The sequence below is a fragment of the Halyomorpha halys genome, unplaced genomic scaffold (genome assembly GCF_000696795.3).
Source record: "Halyomorpha halys isolate HHAL.00 unplaced genomic scaffold, Hhal_1.1 Scaffold265.1, whole genome shotgun sequence".
Classification (NCBI taxonomy): domain Eukaryota; kingdom Metazoa; phylum Arthropoda; class Insecta; order Hemiptera; family Pentatomidae; genus Halyomorpha; species Halyomorpha halys.
Window position 1 is genome coordinate 1,693,902 of NW_027107765.1, and position 17,490 is coordinate 1,711,391.

The window sequence follows — 17,490 nt, forward strand, 5'->3', positions numbered from 1 at the left end:
ATTTACTTGAGTCACATTTACTTGTTGCATTGTATGTATGCAGTTGTAAGTTTGAATAAAGAAAACAAAACAAAATAAATTACTTTGTAAGTAAATGCTATTTTATAACATAAACTATGCTATTATTCAGAAATAACTTTGAAAAGTTTAAAGTCCAAACATGTTTGAAAAACAAAAAAGAAATGAATACTTTGGTCTTAATGATTATTTTTTCCTATTATGATTCAATCAATAATAACTAAATTTAATCAGATATATACACATAAATAATTATGAACTTATAAATAAAAATATGTTGACTGGAATGATACAAGAACCATAATATAATAATATTCAAAAGAAATGGATGATAACTCATGGTGGCATTTGAATATTTTAAAACTTTTCAGATATTAGAAAAAGTAAAAATTGAAAGAAATTGTCTATAAGATTATATGTTAAACAGATTGATGAATAAAAAACATGTTTAAAAAAAATATTACATATTGTTATTCAGATAGTTTATTCTTATCCCCTCATATATGTTGAGATACATTTTCCATCTTGGATTTAGATCCATTCAGTAGTTGAGAATCTATTATAAGCATATTTGTCTAAATATTTTATTATAAATATAATTAATCCGTAATCTAAAATGTATTAGGATTATCTGATTCATTCTAATCTTCTGGACTCATCCTTGTGTTGCACCATTCTTGCCTATTACCTTCCTTGAAGGTTGAAGTTTCATTTTCTCCATATCTTTTTTTAAATAGAGTTATATGAGTCCCAGAAATGGCCAGTTTCTCTTCAAGCCCTGAGGGTTATTAGATATAAATTTTTACTCTATTCCACATTGTTATATGAGATTTGGAGAGCAAAGTATCTACGGGAGTCTTATGCCTTCCTTAAGCAAGGGAAGAAGCCCCATTTTGGAAACCATAGCTCGGTATATGTTATATACAATGTATGTATTATATTGTTATGATTTAACATAAAAACTTTGTCAAATTTACAACTAAAAAATTTTTTTTTATAAAATAAAAGGATGGAATATGTTTTAAACTGAGAAAGATACAAAACAATAGTAAATGAGCATTTACTAATATGCACTTTACTGCCCATTTTCCTTCTGAAAAAATCAATCCAGTTGTTTAGATAAGTAAAATTTAATTAAATTAATGTATGGGGGGTATAACATTTTTTAGTCTTTATTATGAAGGATGTTGTCAGTAGAGGATCTAGACCTTGCGGTGTCCTGGGTGATATAATATTCCAGAGCCGCCTTGGTCAGGAGAGAAGTGACAGCCAGTGCATTTGGAATACACTAAAGAGATTAGAGTGCTCCCCCCATTCACTCCCAGTATCAAGTTTGGGTTTGAAGTTGCTATTTTATAATTATTTCTTGAAAGGGTTCTATTTCATGTTACAAACCACTGTTTTATGTATTGGACTTTTCTTTTAAATTCGAATGATTATTAGTACATATGTATCATCCATTAACTGATAAACAGTTAATAAACACATTTAATAAATATGAATTCAAAGAGGAGGCTTACCTTTTGTGGATGATGTTTATGCTTAATCTCCACCCAGAGTTTCGCTGCATGTATGAGGACTAGTATTGTTGCCAGGAGCACTGCTTTGAATTGAAGGAATGTTTGAAAGGCAGTTAAAAGCATTTTGAGTTTTGATTTAATAAGTAAAGCGATGAGGACTAGTTTGATAATTGCCTTTTTGATTGCTCTTATCTTCTTCTTCTTTTTGTGGTGGCCTCTTGATAGTTCCATATTACCTGAGAGATTAAATATAGACATTTTTAGAGTTTTTAAATAGTTAAAAATTTAGCATTTACGAATTTCACTAAAATAATCACAATGTATAAGAATAACTATGGTAAATAATTGCTTGTAACTAAGAAAGCATAAGAATATAAATATCTTCAATTCTTTATCATATTTGAGCACCCAGTACAAAATTATGTCCTAAAAGTATATTTCAGATCTAAAATGAAAGGATAGAATATTTAGTTCAATAAGTAATTTTAGCTTTTTGAAAATTCATTGAGGTATTTGATTAATGCAGTTTCTTATTGAAAAATATCAAGAAAAAAATAAATAATCAGGTCAGGGATTCAGATTTTGGAAATTATTAATACAATAAAAATAAAAAATAAATCAACTTGCCTAACACTACCTTTTTTTTTACCTAATTTTGAGGTGGTTAATAGCCTAAGTAAAATACACCTCAAAAAACCAGGCGGTCCTGGGTTCAAGTCTGGCTGTGGCAGATAATGATTTATTTTGTAGTATTAGCCGTGGATTGATCCTGGAGTTGGGTGACCCTCCTTGGGCACATCCAGTCTCTCTAAAGTAGTTATCCTTAACTGAAGGAAAACCTGGCGTTTGAACATGATCCTGATCAAATCACCTCCTTAAAAAACCATTGGTCTAGAAAGAATACTTCCTAACCAAGTACTTAACTCAAACCCTTCATGGGTTGAGTGCAACCAGTTTTTTTTCAGCTTAGATAAAACAAATATTTTTTTGTGAGTATAGATGCAGAATAGATTAATTTAAATAAATATAAAAAAAATAGGATATCATCTCATTTTATTAGATTGAACATTTTCAATTTTACAGATATGCTACTAAAAACTTTAATATATATGAATTTTCATATGTGTTGTTTTTTGGGTTTAGTGCTAATCAAATCTTGGGTAATCAAAGATTTAATTTTACTAATCAATTTAAATTTGTTCACCTTATTATCACTCCTTTAACCAAAAATATATGTTTACCGGTTTAAAAAATATATATATATATGAAAATAATGTAAAAAATTAACAAATAATTTTTGCTATTTTGTTTAGTGGATCAGATATTATTCCTATAAAAAAAATGAAGATTTTTTTTAAATTGAAAAGTTTTTAAATTTATCCACTGTCTTTCTTCTATATTGTCTATAAAAGTTTTTATTGAAAACATCTTACATTCTGATTTCTAAAACATGTTCAAAGCTAGATAAAAATCATAATTTATGTTGATGACATTCACCTAAATATCTGATGATAACAGGAAACCTGTTTTTTTAATTTTTTTTTTTATTGAGCTTGTTTAGACTGGTTAAAAATAAGTAGAGCTTCCTATAAGGCTTGAGATGACTTTAATTTTGCTCTATTTTACCCACAATCATGTATCCTAAAACTATTATTTTTAGTATTGTTATTTTTTTATATTATTTATTAGTAATTTCTCTATTGATATTTTCAATTAAATACCTGAGAAAACGATCTAATCCTCTTCCCCTGGTTTGTCTGATTCCTTCATTACAATAATTTTAGTTATTCCTAAAAATAACTACATGATATTTTTGGGTACTGTATTGGTTGTTGTTATTTTTTGCAATTTCTATTCCCCTTATCTCTGTGAGTATTTTCTAACTCACGTCTTTATGGCATATCAGGGTTGTAATTAATAAGGGTCTTACATATAGTACAAGAGCCCTAGAGGAGAAAAAAGGCAGTTATCTCACCCCAATTTTTGATTACTTTAATGAAAATTATGTATTATTACAAGTCAAAACTGATGAGTCTGCCAAATATAGGTTGGGGACTGGGCTTTTTTTTTTTATTTGGGATAAAAAATGGCGACTGTTTCAAGGCGTTAAAAAAAATTTTTCATTTAGAGGTCTATATCATAAAAAAGTAGGACCAACACAAGAAAACCTAAGAGAACGTCTTTTAAAGAAGACTAAATTTGCTAAAATATGAGCCCTAAGAGTTATCTACGTTAAATAGTTTTTGAGATATCGCGTTTTAAAAAGCAACATTTCATAAAAATGTTGTATGCGACGTACTGAAAGATTTGTGAAATTTATTTTGAAAAATTTATATCTCTAAAACAATTTGACGTAAAAATGTCTATTAGCACTAAAATTAAAGCTAGTTTGATGAGCTATAAAGTAGTTTATGATGTTTATCTTCGTAGGAGTAATAGTTTACATGAAATTGTCTAAAATAAATTGATTTATAGTTGTTCGGACAAATTTTCATTTGCCAAATTTATATTCATATGTGAATATCATAAAAACTACTACCTCTACGAAGATGTGTCATGAACTACTATTATAGTAAGTTAAATTTCCTTTATTTTGAGTGTTGGCAGACATATGTGCGTCTTATGGATCTAGAGATATATTTTTTCAAAAATCCAACATTTTATACGAACAACTAGAAATCAACATTTTGTGAGTTTATTTTGTCAAATATCATAAAAACTACAACTCCTACAAAGGTAAACATAATAAACTATTTTTTGGTAAATTTAACTAGCTTTAATTTGAGCGCTGGCAGACATCTGTACGTCCAATGGTTTCTGAAATGAAGTTTTTCATAAATCAAACTTATTGTCCGAACAACTATAAATCAATTTATTTTAGCAAATATCATGAAAACTACTATTCCTACGAAGGTAAAGGTAATAAACTACTTTATAGTCCATTAAACTAGCTTTAATTTGAGTGCTAATAAACATCTGTACGTCACATTGTTCTTAAGATATAGATTTCTCAAAATAAATTAACTAACTACTAATCTTTCAGTAGATTTTTAAGAAATTTTGCTTTTTGAAAAACTATATCTTGAGAACTATTAGACGTAAATAGCTCTTTTAGGGCTAATATTTCTGCAAATTTACTCTTCTTTAAATAATGTTCTCTTAGATTTTCTAGTGTTGTTGGTAGTTTTTAAGATATAGAGCTCCGAATGAAAAAATTAATGTTTTTTTAAAGTTTTGAAACAGCTGCCGTTTTTTATTCTCCCTACCTAAACTTGACAGACTCATCTATTTTGACTAGTAATTATACACAGTTTTCATTAAAGTAATAAAAAATTTTGGTGAGATAACTGCCTTTTTTCTCCTCTTGGGCTCTTGTACTGGGAAACTTCGTCAGCTTTATCAGTCGATACTAACCATTGTTTTGATACCAACTGATCTCATTCCTACCACAGATTTGGCTACAATTTTGTGACTTGATTTAGGTTGTTTTACATGATTTTCGTTGACAATTATTAAAATAGTATAGTTGTCACCGCGCAGTTTTCAGCTAGTCCTAACACAACCTGAAAGCGTTGATACTTAGGAGCAAGACAGGGAGAAATACTCTAATTTTTAAGAAATCATTCAATTCAAAAAAGTTTTCAGAGCACAAGCCTTACTCAACGTGATATAAAATGAGGATGATTATCAGGGAAGAAGATTACGAAAAATGTTTTTATTGCATCATCTTCTCACAAATATGGTTTTGGAATTACTAAGTTGGACCAACAACTCTTTTGTGAGGGAAGTAAGTGAAGTCAAGGCGAATAAGATTTTTTGATTTGCGAATGTGATAAATAAGATCGTATTAGGCAATTATAAGGTGATAAGTAGCGTTAAAATTGAATTAACGTTGGTTCCCCGTTTTACCCCGCATATTTGGTAAAATAGAGAAAATTTATTTTCATCTTCAATTTATTGTATAAGTCATTGAACTTTTCATGACAATTTCTTTGTATATTAATTTAGTTTAACATTTAACATTTTTAACATTTACTTTAGCTAGTAAACAAAACATTGCCAAAAAGTTGATCTATAGTATTCATTGACAAATCTTAACGGATCTTGAAAAAAAAAATTAAAATGTTTTGATTTACACATTATCAAGGTTCCTTGACGGCCATCATTCGAAGCCAGACTGATGCGATTGACTTGTATCACGAAACCCCTACACCAGTGGTTCATCAAATGATAAAGTATCAATTAATTTTCATAACATGGTACTTTGGATATTAGATTGCTAAATTAGTAAAATTCGAAGAGTAGTGTTTTAGCTGACTTCAGAATTGGCACTAAACTGTTCTAAGTGGGAGCCTTAAGGCTGTCTATTCGTAAAAATCAATTATTAGTCACTTACACCACTTTGATTTAACTAATTTGCACTTGATTGTTTTACATTTTGGAGGAAAATGACATCATTCGTGGCTTCAGTTATTTTTCTGATTTGGTAGTTATTATAATAGTATTTTATTACCGTACATTCGTTGGCGAAGTGCCAACTAATGTAGCATGGAAAATACTGTTTGTTCTGCAGGACCATCTAGATGGACGATCATGGTGATGGAGGATTTATCCGCATCGGCCATCATTAGCTGACGACCTTAACGTTTGTATGCCGCATAGCGGTATCATCTTTCCGTGGGTAACTATTGGGTCAATCTGGGCGGTACTTGCAATGGTCCCAAATATTAAGGACCCCTAACTCAGACTCCCACAGGACTATTAGCATAAGACCCCGTTTGAGCGCCAGTATCCTACACAGTCGCCTTGTAGCCATTTATGCCTATTGTCGCTCTTTTTATAACTTTCTCTTAACGCGGGTTAATCGTATTAGACTTTCCCTCCATTGATGGTTATTTACCTATGATGTTTTATAATTTATTATTATATTTATGGTGATAGATTTGTGGTTCCAACAACTTTTAAATTGTTTTTATAATATCAAATTGTACTCTCTGGAGGACGCATAGTAATCAGTGGACATTTTTTCTTCTTCTTGAAATACCAGGAGTTCAAATAAGACATCAGAAAAAAATATTCTGTAGTTGTCTCTCTTTTCTAAACACTATTTAACCGCAACCATTGAACTTTAGCTGTACAATATAATTCCGCTTAACAGGTCGTAAGAAATAAAGAAATAAGTGCTAAGAAAACACTAATTTCAGTGAAGGAAAACCAAATAACTAACTTCGTGATTACTATTAAAACTCAAATATTGTTTTATGTTTTTTTAATTATTATTTAACCTAAAAAATAATTATTAATTTTTTAAAAATTCATCTGAAATTATTATAAATGTCAATTTTATATTGTCATGCATTAGATTTTATTTTTAACTTAACATTTGAGTTAATTTTATAGCGATGTGGACACAAGTTCGAATCGGGCAGTGGGCAGAGAATATTTTTTTTGTTACGTCAGCTATGGATCTACCTTTTGTACCCCCAGAAGCCCCATTGTAAAATAGGCCCCGGCCTTAAATTAAAAATAAATATATTTTAGGAGGAGCGTGGTCAGGACCATATCAACTCCCGCCTCAGCCGTTGGTCTAGAAACTGAACTTCCTGACTAATTTAAGTACTGAACCAAAGACCATTTAGTGTTGTAGGTGGAACAGGTTTTTATGTAAGTTAAATCAATAGTGGATTTTTTCTTAAGTAAACTTCGGATTAACAGACTATCCTGATTAATCAGCGTTGTCTTGGTTCCGACTGAGACGGATAAGCGGGGTCATTGTTGGTTTATAATCGACAGGTCCAGAAACAGATCATATATGAACCTTTTTGGGCAGAAATAATGATGGCGGTGTATTATCTATTATAACTTTATTGAGTTAAAACAGTTTTAAAGAATGTTGAAGTTTGTTTGTTTAGATATGCTTATAAACCACACAATCTCTACTACTTTTTTTCTGTTTAAATTGTCACTAAATATTAAAAGAAACAAAAATGTTCACTTCTTCTAACGCAAAAGACTTAGATAAAGTGAACTCAGTTTTCATTTCAAATGCACCAAAATCCTATCTCTAACCATGATTTTCAGACCAGGGTTCCCTGAAGGGGAAATTTGCACTATTAGGCAGTTTGAACTATCAACATTTTTTTGGGGGGAGGAAAATTTTTTTGTGATTTTGAATTTTTGAGGGAACCATATATTTTTGAGGTTGTTGTTCGACATAAACAAAGAACAAAATATATGGATCCATTTTGGCGATAAAAATTCTTTAGAAAGGTCATGCGCTGTTGCCCTTAGGGGAAGACAGGCACTCCTGCCATCAGCGATCAGATATTTGAAATTCCACACCTTTCTATATTGCAACTAATTTCTATCTCAACTTACTCGTTGACCTTGTTTCCTGGTCTATAATTCAAAAACTAGCCCTTCTCCATTATATTTTAGGCCATTCCTAGACGATCTCCTGGGTATCCTATTATTATGTCCCTTCTAACTAGATATGACTTTCCAATCGGATGGCACATTTTGATATTATACATAGAGGCATACTTTACGATATTTTATTTGCAAGAAAAACTGGATTTCTTTAGATAATAAAATGTTCGTTAAGGAAAATTAACTTTATGTATAAGACAATTAATAAAACACTGCATTATTTGCTATTAGTACATATTAGGCCTCTGTTATCGATATCAGTCATATTTGTTAAATCATTATCGTTCATATTGATTATCATTCTATTTCAGCATAAAAAAGAAAAAAAAAATCTCCCACATTGAAGGACAATGCGTATGTGTGATATATTGGTATTGGTATCTGGTGAGGATAACTAGTCCGCCATGTGAGCCTAGAAGAGCGCCAACATTCATTTTTCGGGACCGCTGGAAAATACTGTGCAAGAAGTTGATTTGTTCAAGACCACGCCTAACCTTCAGATTTTTCACCAATTAAAAGTTATCTACTTTATGAGAATGGGTGGACCTCTGAGGGCTTCCGTACTCTAGGGTTGACTCACGGCTACCGTAACAGAATAAATAATTATCTGTCACAACCGGATTCGAACCTGGGTTCTTGCTTGGAGTTAGTAATACAGTGCCTTACCACACAGCCACCCTGATGCCCAACTATATATATACATGGGGGAAGGCAGAGGAGAGAAAGGGGGACCCGTGGCTAGCTCCATAAAATGGAGGGGTATTTCTTGGAATGATGCGGAATTATATAGCTCTCATTTACCCAACGCTCCAGGATTATGTGTGTGTAATGAGATGAAGTCTGCTCCCCCCTTGGTGGAATTATACACACACACATACATTAAATACCTAGGAATTCAATAAATAAATTGTATATATGCAGAGAAAGAAAATGGATCTTTTTTTTTGGCTTTGTTTACTAATTGGAATAGGTGTTCGTGCTTTTTCCTTTGTTCTCTTTTTTTTTAAAGTTTCTCCCAATTTAAATCCTATAAAAATATGTTTTATCCAAAAATCCATAACCCCGGGTAAACGTATCTCCGACATTATCGTAGCATTAAATGTATACAATATTGTTACTATCGAAATAGAATTATATAAAAAAAAAAGTAAATAAAATTAATGGTTCAAAAGATGGTGAAGTGTTTATTCAATATTAGTGAAAAAAAGGCATCTCATACAATTAAATCACTCATTTGAAGATAAATACAATCTAGTACCGTATTATTTTCTTACTTGCGAACAGAAATCCGTCTTGCTTATATTAATGTAAATGAATGTTCCAAACACCTTCAATAATATTTTTATCAATCAAATATTTTTGTTTTTATTGTTTGTTTTGACAACCTATGTTTCTAAAACTTCAACGGATGAAGAAAAAAATAACAGGAACATTCTTGCATGATATTTAACGCTCTTAAATTTTTCAAATAAAATCTTCTTAGCTACGAAGAACCCTTTTTTTGAGATATTGCACAAACGAAAAACATAACCTTTCCACCTCCCTTCCATCCTTGGTTCGACCCGATCTTAACACTTTTAGTATGTCCACCCCCTCAGTAGTCCTAACAAAACCCTTAAGTCGAAACTTTTACTCTTCGCTTTATATTAATGCGATAGATCCTAAATAAATATTGATTCAATTGTCAATCGCATCTATAGGAATTATTTTTTTTATACTTATAAATATTTTATAGAATGATATACCGTTGAAGAGCTGGAAGGTAGCAACAAACCGCAAGACATTTTCTGTACTAACGGGCAAGTTCGACTTCTTGCATAAAATATATAAACCACAAACACCTTCACTAGGCGAGATGCCTATATCCAAAGTTACTTGGAATATACGTAACACATTTTTCGAGGCGATTTTGAGAAATATTTTACGCATTTTAACACATAAAAATATCATTTTTAAAATCACTGAAGTAATAAATATTTAAATAATTTGCAGTGTTTCGTTGCCACCATTTTTAAAACAAAGTGCCAAATAATAATATGGAGTTCCGAGGATTATTCTGAAGCGATCTGTAACTTTTGCGGTTGGATGTATTTTTGAATTCGGCTTACTATTGACCATAAACCCTTTTGAATAAAGATAATTTTTTTTTTTTTATGGTTCACTCAAATAGAGCACACAAGTGAGTCAAAGATTATTTGTTTTAAAAATTTTACCAGTAAAATTTCTGAAACTATAAAAAAAAATAAGAAAAAAAATCTAACGCCGCTACAGCTCACGAAGAGTCAGGAGCTTAGTACTTTGTGAGGAAGTACAGTTTGTGGTGATGAATGTGGTGATTTTTTTATGATAACAATCAACCGCCATATTTTTATTTTGTTTATGCTCCCGAATCCATAGGGTTGACTCACTGCTATAGTAACAGAATAAATAATTATCTACCACAGCTGAACTCGAGCCCTGGACTCGCACATTTTTGGACAGGACCTTTCTTGAACTATAATAGAAAACAAAATTCTTTCTTAAAAGGAAATTAATGATATTAAGGAAATCGGTCTAAGTTGGGTAAGCCGCTTTGAAAGTATAAGTGTGCCAAGGGAAATAAATTTGGGCACGAGCAGCGAAAGTAGTGGACGGTATTTGATGGCATTGCTACCGCCTCATATTTACAATTGTCTCCAACTTTCCTTCTTGAGCCAAATCGGACGGGTCATGGGACACCAACATTTCAAGTTGGTGTGCGTGTAATATAATTCAAATTTAACGCGGAGAAAAAGTGGGTCTCATCTATTATTGTTAGTATGATAAAACTGAGTGGAAATATGATTGTATTGTTGCAATCAATAGCTTGGGTTGCATTAACTTTGAAAAAACTGTTATAGTCAAATGTTTTATTTTTACTAATTTAGTCTTCTATTATTATAGGACATGCATGGAGAAGAATGAGGCTAAGGTAAGAAGAATTTTATTTCAACTTTCTTAATTATCAATACTGGTTAGTTATATTGAAAAAAAATAATTAATTTAAAAAGTTTTTTATGTAATATTCCTATTTTTCGATTGCAATCACAAAATATCATAATATGTTTTATTAATAGCATCTTCTCAAAAGGGTTCAATATTCTTTTCTTATACCTCCCCCCGTCCCACCGAAGTCTTGTTGAAGTTGATGAATGTTACATGAGACAGGATTTTTATTCTTATTTAAAAAAATAAGGAACTATACAAAAGAATTTTTTTTTCGGCTTTTAAGGTTATCTACACCCTCTTTAAACTAAGTAAAAAAATTATAAATTTGTATGTAAACTATGTTTGTATTAGAGGTGTGCTTTTTAGGGTCTCAAAAATTCCCTCCTCCCCTACGTTTTATTTTTTATCTTCGGAAGTGATTTACTTATGCAGCTCCGATTTAGGTGTAGTTGTAGAGTCTTGTAACATTCTTAAGTTGTATTAAGATTGATGGAGTTTCAAAAGTGTACCCATATTAAAACTATATCAGTGAAACATATAAAAAACTGGTCATGAAAAACATATGAAAGGATTATTTTTTGTTATTTGAGCCTCTATATAGTTTAATAAATTGACTAAGGCGAACTGACAGACCAAGGAGATACAATATAGGTTAATACTTCTACTTATAGTTTACTTGTAATTTATATGCTACACAAGGTGACCCATGCGACTGGAAAGCTTAACATCCGCTATCATTAATGAAAATTTCACCGCCACCTAAATTAGGTAAAGCGGAATGACAAAATGCACGAGAGATTGTTTTATAATTTGAAAGAGAAAGCTTTTTTTCGAACGAAATGGTTAGGGCGTCCGAAACACTTTTTCTAATTAATGTCATCGCCGGGCGACGTCTCACGAAAGGCCCGACGGAGTGGTGAAACTGTGGATATGGAAAACGAGGAGCCCGCGATGGATCACGTAGTCATCTGTTTCCTGGGAGTTAGTCATCAATAATGAGGCCCAGTCATCAAGAAAGTCTGTAACTGGGAGAGCGCCTACCACGGCCTACTTTACTTACATACCCCAGTCACCTCAAAGATGTCCTATCTCGTCATTAACGAAACGTATTCTGCTGTTAATGATTTGCAAGTGTGTGCAACAAACAAACCTTAGTTTTTTAAAAAAATTATTAATTGATATTTACATTATAAACTAATTATTATTAGAAGGCGGTACAGCTACAAAAGAAAGATTCACCTTTTAAAATCCTTAAATCCTCTTAACTACTTAGTCACGATGCAATTTTTTTTTGTCAGCTTCCATAGTCATCGAGAATCTTTAAGGTGTGAACATTAATACTGACGGGCTTACATGCCTTTTACCTTTGATGAACCTTAATCGACATAATGGGCCGTAATTTTTGGAAAGATCCATTTGTAGTTTGTATCATTAGGGATCTTAGTAGCGTTTTAGCATTCAAGAGAAACATTAATAAAATGTAAGCGTAATTTTATTTTAAATTTAGTTCCACAAATATGATGGAATATTACAATGTTATAAATAATTCTGAAGGTATTTATCGTTTAGAAAGTCGATTAATATATTGACTTTATTATTCAATAATGATTCCTATATTAAAAAAATAATTTCCCATTTTTTGAGACAGTGTTTCTCACATATATAAATGTAACAATTTATCACCAACTAAAAGAAAAACATTTGTTCAATTTGCTCCATCATTTAGCTCATAATCATTTATTATTTAGTTCTTATTTTTTTAAATAATTGAAATTAAATTTTAAAAAATAACCTAATGTTTTTGCTATTTCAATATTTTTAGTAAATTATTAAAATTTCCAATTTTAATTTTCTATTTCTTGGAAAATTGAACTATATTGAAGATCATTGCAGGGATCTGAGGGTGCATTTTACATGTTTCATAATCTATAGAGCGAGATTATGGATACTTCGGAAATATGTGTATGTATTTCAATAATATCCATTATATCTAAAGTAGCTGCAGTTGGGTGTGTAGAGATTTATCGAATGGAGAATATCATAAAAGTAGCGTTGAATTTTAGTCAAAATTACATCCTGCCCAAATGATATTGTTTCTTGTGGTATTTATGGTTTTGGTTCCCTCCAAATTGAATAAAATAGTTGAAAGTTTATTATTATAAGATTAAGTGGGTATATGAGAGAAGTGCTTTTAGGCAGTCTTGAATTTTTCTACCCCGCCATTTTATTTTATTTATTTTTTTTAATGATGAAAAAAAAAATCCCCAAATATTTTTTTTTTTTATCATCATATGTAATTTGCTTACGTAGCTCCGGTTCTTGCCCTTTTATGTAGTTATGTAGTGCTACGTACTTATAACATTCTTTGAGTGATTCCGTATTATAGCTATATCTGTGAAACATATTTATGAAAAAAAAAATAGTCAACTAAAATAATTTTTGATTTCTATGTAAAAATTATATAAGGGTAAAACATACTGACGGGATATGACCTTTGGTTTATGTCTTTAATCATAATAATTTTTGCTTTTAACTAATATATACAAAATTTATCCTTTATCATACGCCATTAATCATTTATCAAGAATTACATTAATTTTTAGTTAATTTTATGGATCATTTATTTGCTGGTACATTTATTTTTATTGAATAGTAGAAATACACATCTGCACCTATATAATTACGCTTCAAATGATTACTGAATACCCACTTACTGATAGATATAAAATTCTAGTAGTCATAATGTTTAGTTTATACTTTTTATAGTGTAGATAGATAAATAAAAAAAAAATTAAATAAATCATATAAATAATTGATGCACTTACCTTTATGTATGCCTTTGACCAATAATTAATAGCTTCGTATTTTTAAATTGTAACTTAATTTAAGTAAATTTTAATTAACTGCTAATTTCCAAATTCTATTATGAATAAAAAAAAATATTACCGTTTCAAATTGACTTTATAATTTAATAGTATGTTTATATTTGCGTACTGTCCATTGTGAAGCCTGGGGGTTAGTGTATATTCCTTGAAGGTGCATAAATAGAGATTTGTCTCAGATTACTTTAGATAAATAGAACTAATATTTATAGTTGTTTGACTTGAAATCATTTGTTGACATCAAAATACTAATCATAGTATTCTTCCAAAAACAAAAACAAAATTGAAAAAAATCTATATTTATTCACTAACCCCAATTCACCTTATTTTATCGTTATGATACTTTTTACTAATTATATGCATATAGTAATTAATAAATTTCAAGTATGCTATTAATATAATATGTGAAAGATGAGGTGGAAAAACAATGAATGTCGAAAATACCTAATTATATCAGATAATTTTTTTACTTTAAAATTGCATTGCCTGATAATGAATTTACATTTCAGAGTGTACACTTTTAATATGTTGTTAGAAATATGTATGTGAGTATTTATGAATAAAAATCTAGGAATACACTAATGCTAAATCGACCAATATTCATGGTTTTTGGCTTGATCTTTCATGTGTAACGACTATTGGCAGTAAATTTTGTTGAAGCTAAATACAAAATGGCAAGTTTATTAAAATGGGATATAAACATATTTCTTATAAACCTGGCCTTTATAATGAAAATTTCGGCTCAAAACATTAATTTAATTAATTGCCCGTTTAAATTAAAAATTAACTAATGTCCATTATGAAGTTCTTAAATAAAAATATTTAAAATCAACATTTTTAATGACATATTTTATATTGAATATTGAAAAAAAATAAAAATAATTTACTGTTCCTACATCCAGTTCACTATTTTATAACCATTTATAAATCTAAAATGTTTTTTATATTTTTCGCTTGTATAAGTTCAAGATTTTGGAGCGGAAGCATCATGTTTAAGTTGTTTCTGATTTTAGGAATTTTTTTCATTATTGTTTTTTGTTCATAAGAGGGAATTATTATTACTATTTTTTCCTTCTAATGAAAAATTAAATAAAAAGTAAACACCTCAAAGACAAGAAACAAGTTAAGTGTGATCATTTATATTTCTGTATTTATAGAATAATGGCTCACTAGATTAGGATGAAAAGCATTTATATACGAAATGTTAAATTTGTTTACATATTAAACAATTTTAATAATCTTACTAATCTTGTCTTTAAAATGTTATAATATCATTGTTCGTTTATTTAATTGAATTTTGTATACTACACAGTGAATATTTGATTATGTTATATTCATTTTAATAAGAATAAATAGCCGATAACCTCCTTTCAACTCCTTTGAAACCGGTTTTTGAATCGCTCTCATGTGGGAATGAGGTTCCTAGATTGATTGATGGAATGATTGACTTCCTGTTCCTACCTCACTATCTTTCCTTTATCAAGATGAATCATATTTCTAGATCTAGCTAGATGTTTTCAATGTTATAGTTTTTTTTTTTTTATGCTGTAAATAATATTGTTAATATATTTTCCACTTTTTTATATATATATTTTTTAGATTTACTAACAATTATTATGAGTATACTAACTATGTGGAATATTATCAAATATCCATTTTATATTTTATGTAGTTGAGAAGTTATATTTGAAGTTTTGTAAACGTACGAACTCAACTTTAAATATTTAGTAAATATTACCAAAATTTACTTGAACTTAAGTTTAATATTCACATTTTTTATTCAGTAGTCACTCTTTTATTTTCCAGAAATGTACAAACCAATTAATACAATTTAAAATAACGAATGGATGAATGAATCGTCTTTATCCCGAATAATGAAAAATATAAAAATATTGGATATTCATTTTTTAGAAAATGAGGCGCGCCTTTTTATTTATGTTTGTTTTTATTATGTTCTCTTGCCATTTAAAGAGTAGCAAATTAACAATTAACTCCAAATTCTTTTACGTAGAATAAAATGTTTAATGAAGCGTCAGTAACTTTCTTGTGCCAACCGAATATTAAATTCTTAGGTGATAATAGAATAATTTAAAAAATGATGTTGCTTCTACAAACAAGCTATTTCAAACAACATAGCTAAACTTCATTAATTATTGATCTAGAAAGTAAAATTTTATTATAAAATAAAATTTAGTTTGAATAAGTTATTTTTCGGAGTTCAATATTTGTCGAATTGTATATTTTTCCTCCTTTACCCCTAATTATTTAAAAAAAAATCATGAATTGAACTACTTACATAAATATGCACTGCCTACTATATTATACTATGTTTTGAAGATAGAAATAAAAGCATATAATAAGAAGTCAAATTAGCAAGTTATTAAGATAATAAAAGTTATTACTAAGCTACTAATAATAATAAAAAATTATAACTAATGTTGTATATTAAAAATTATTACTAATATTGTTCATACACAAGTTTAAATTTTTAGAACAAGTAAATTTTTTTAGTACAAAAAGTATGAAAACTTGTTAGTGATATTAATTTTTTTTCAAATTTTAAAGTAGTTAAAGTTATTAAGAATATGAAAATATTTTTCAAAAATTTGTTTTCTAGAATCAAACTTTCTTTTTTGGAAACCATACAATTTATTTAAATAAACATGCCAATCTTTTTAAGCGCATCGATTCTCATACATTTCTAATAATGGTATGCTAGTATTGTTTTAAAGTGACTTGGTTTTGTTATATACAAGGTGTTACAAGAGTCTAAATCTTCTTATATTCCAGAAATCGATTCTCAAATAAACTGTGATCTGATTTAGAATGATAAAGGCTTATACGTTTCGCTTCCTTTCAATATTATAAATTATTGTTAATATAATTGTAAATTAATAATTAATTAAAATTTCCTTTTGAATTATTTAGTAAAATTTCCTCTTTAAAATATTTTATTTAAATGGTTTGAAAAGTTAATGAAACGTGTAGTGTGATTGGAGCTTAATGGTGATATTTTATACTTTATACACTTAATTTTAATTTTAATGATATTTTATCAATATACTTATACCTTTTTAAAAATAAATCATGTAGAATAAAAAAAATAATTAAAAAATTCCACAAATGCTCTACAAATCTCTTTAATTTTAATTTTTTTTATTGATTAATTTCTTATCAAGTATATTTTGACCTCATGTTGTGTCCTTGATTGAATTGGTACAGGGTTTATTTATTGAAAAAAAAAAGTTTAGTTATTATTTTAGAAATAAAAACAATTTCAATTTTATTCTTCCCTTAAAAATAAAATAATAAATTACGTCCAGATATGATTTTTGGAAATGAGAGAAATGGTTTTATTCATTAAAATTTCATGTTTTTATGTGAAAGTGCAATAGGGAGCTAACCGATGTTTTAATGAAATTGAGTTTTACAACTTATATTTATTTATAACAATTTTAATTATTCAACTTTGATTTCAACAAATTGTAGAATAAAAAATTGTCGAAAAATACGAATGTAGCTCAATATTACAAAAATGTCTGTTGGTTTCTTATAACATTTGTTTGTTTTTATCAACCCTTTAAAATTTCTAGGAAAATATATAGAAAAATTATTTAAGTTTATATAAACGTTTTATATTTTCAATCTACTAATTATAGTTTTTACCGTACTTG

At 29.0% G+C, this 17,490-nt stretch overlaps 1 protein-coding gene across 1 annotated transcript in view; it reads right to left on the reverse strand.

The window, feature by feature from the left end:
- The window catches only part of LOC106680485 (uncharacterized), a 63,419-nt gene that overhangs the window by 1,702 nt on the left and 44,227 nt on the right, over positions 1–17,490 (reverse strand). Inside the window, exon 2 of the mRNA XM_014420228.1 lies at positions 1,539–1,774. Within this exon, the coding sequence (XP_014275714.1) occupies positions 1,539–1,774 (236 nt within the window). The remainder of the gene's footprint in view (positions 1–1,538; positions 1,775–17,490) is intronic.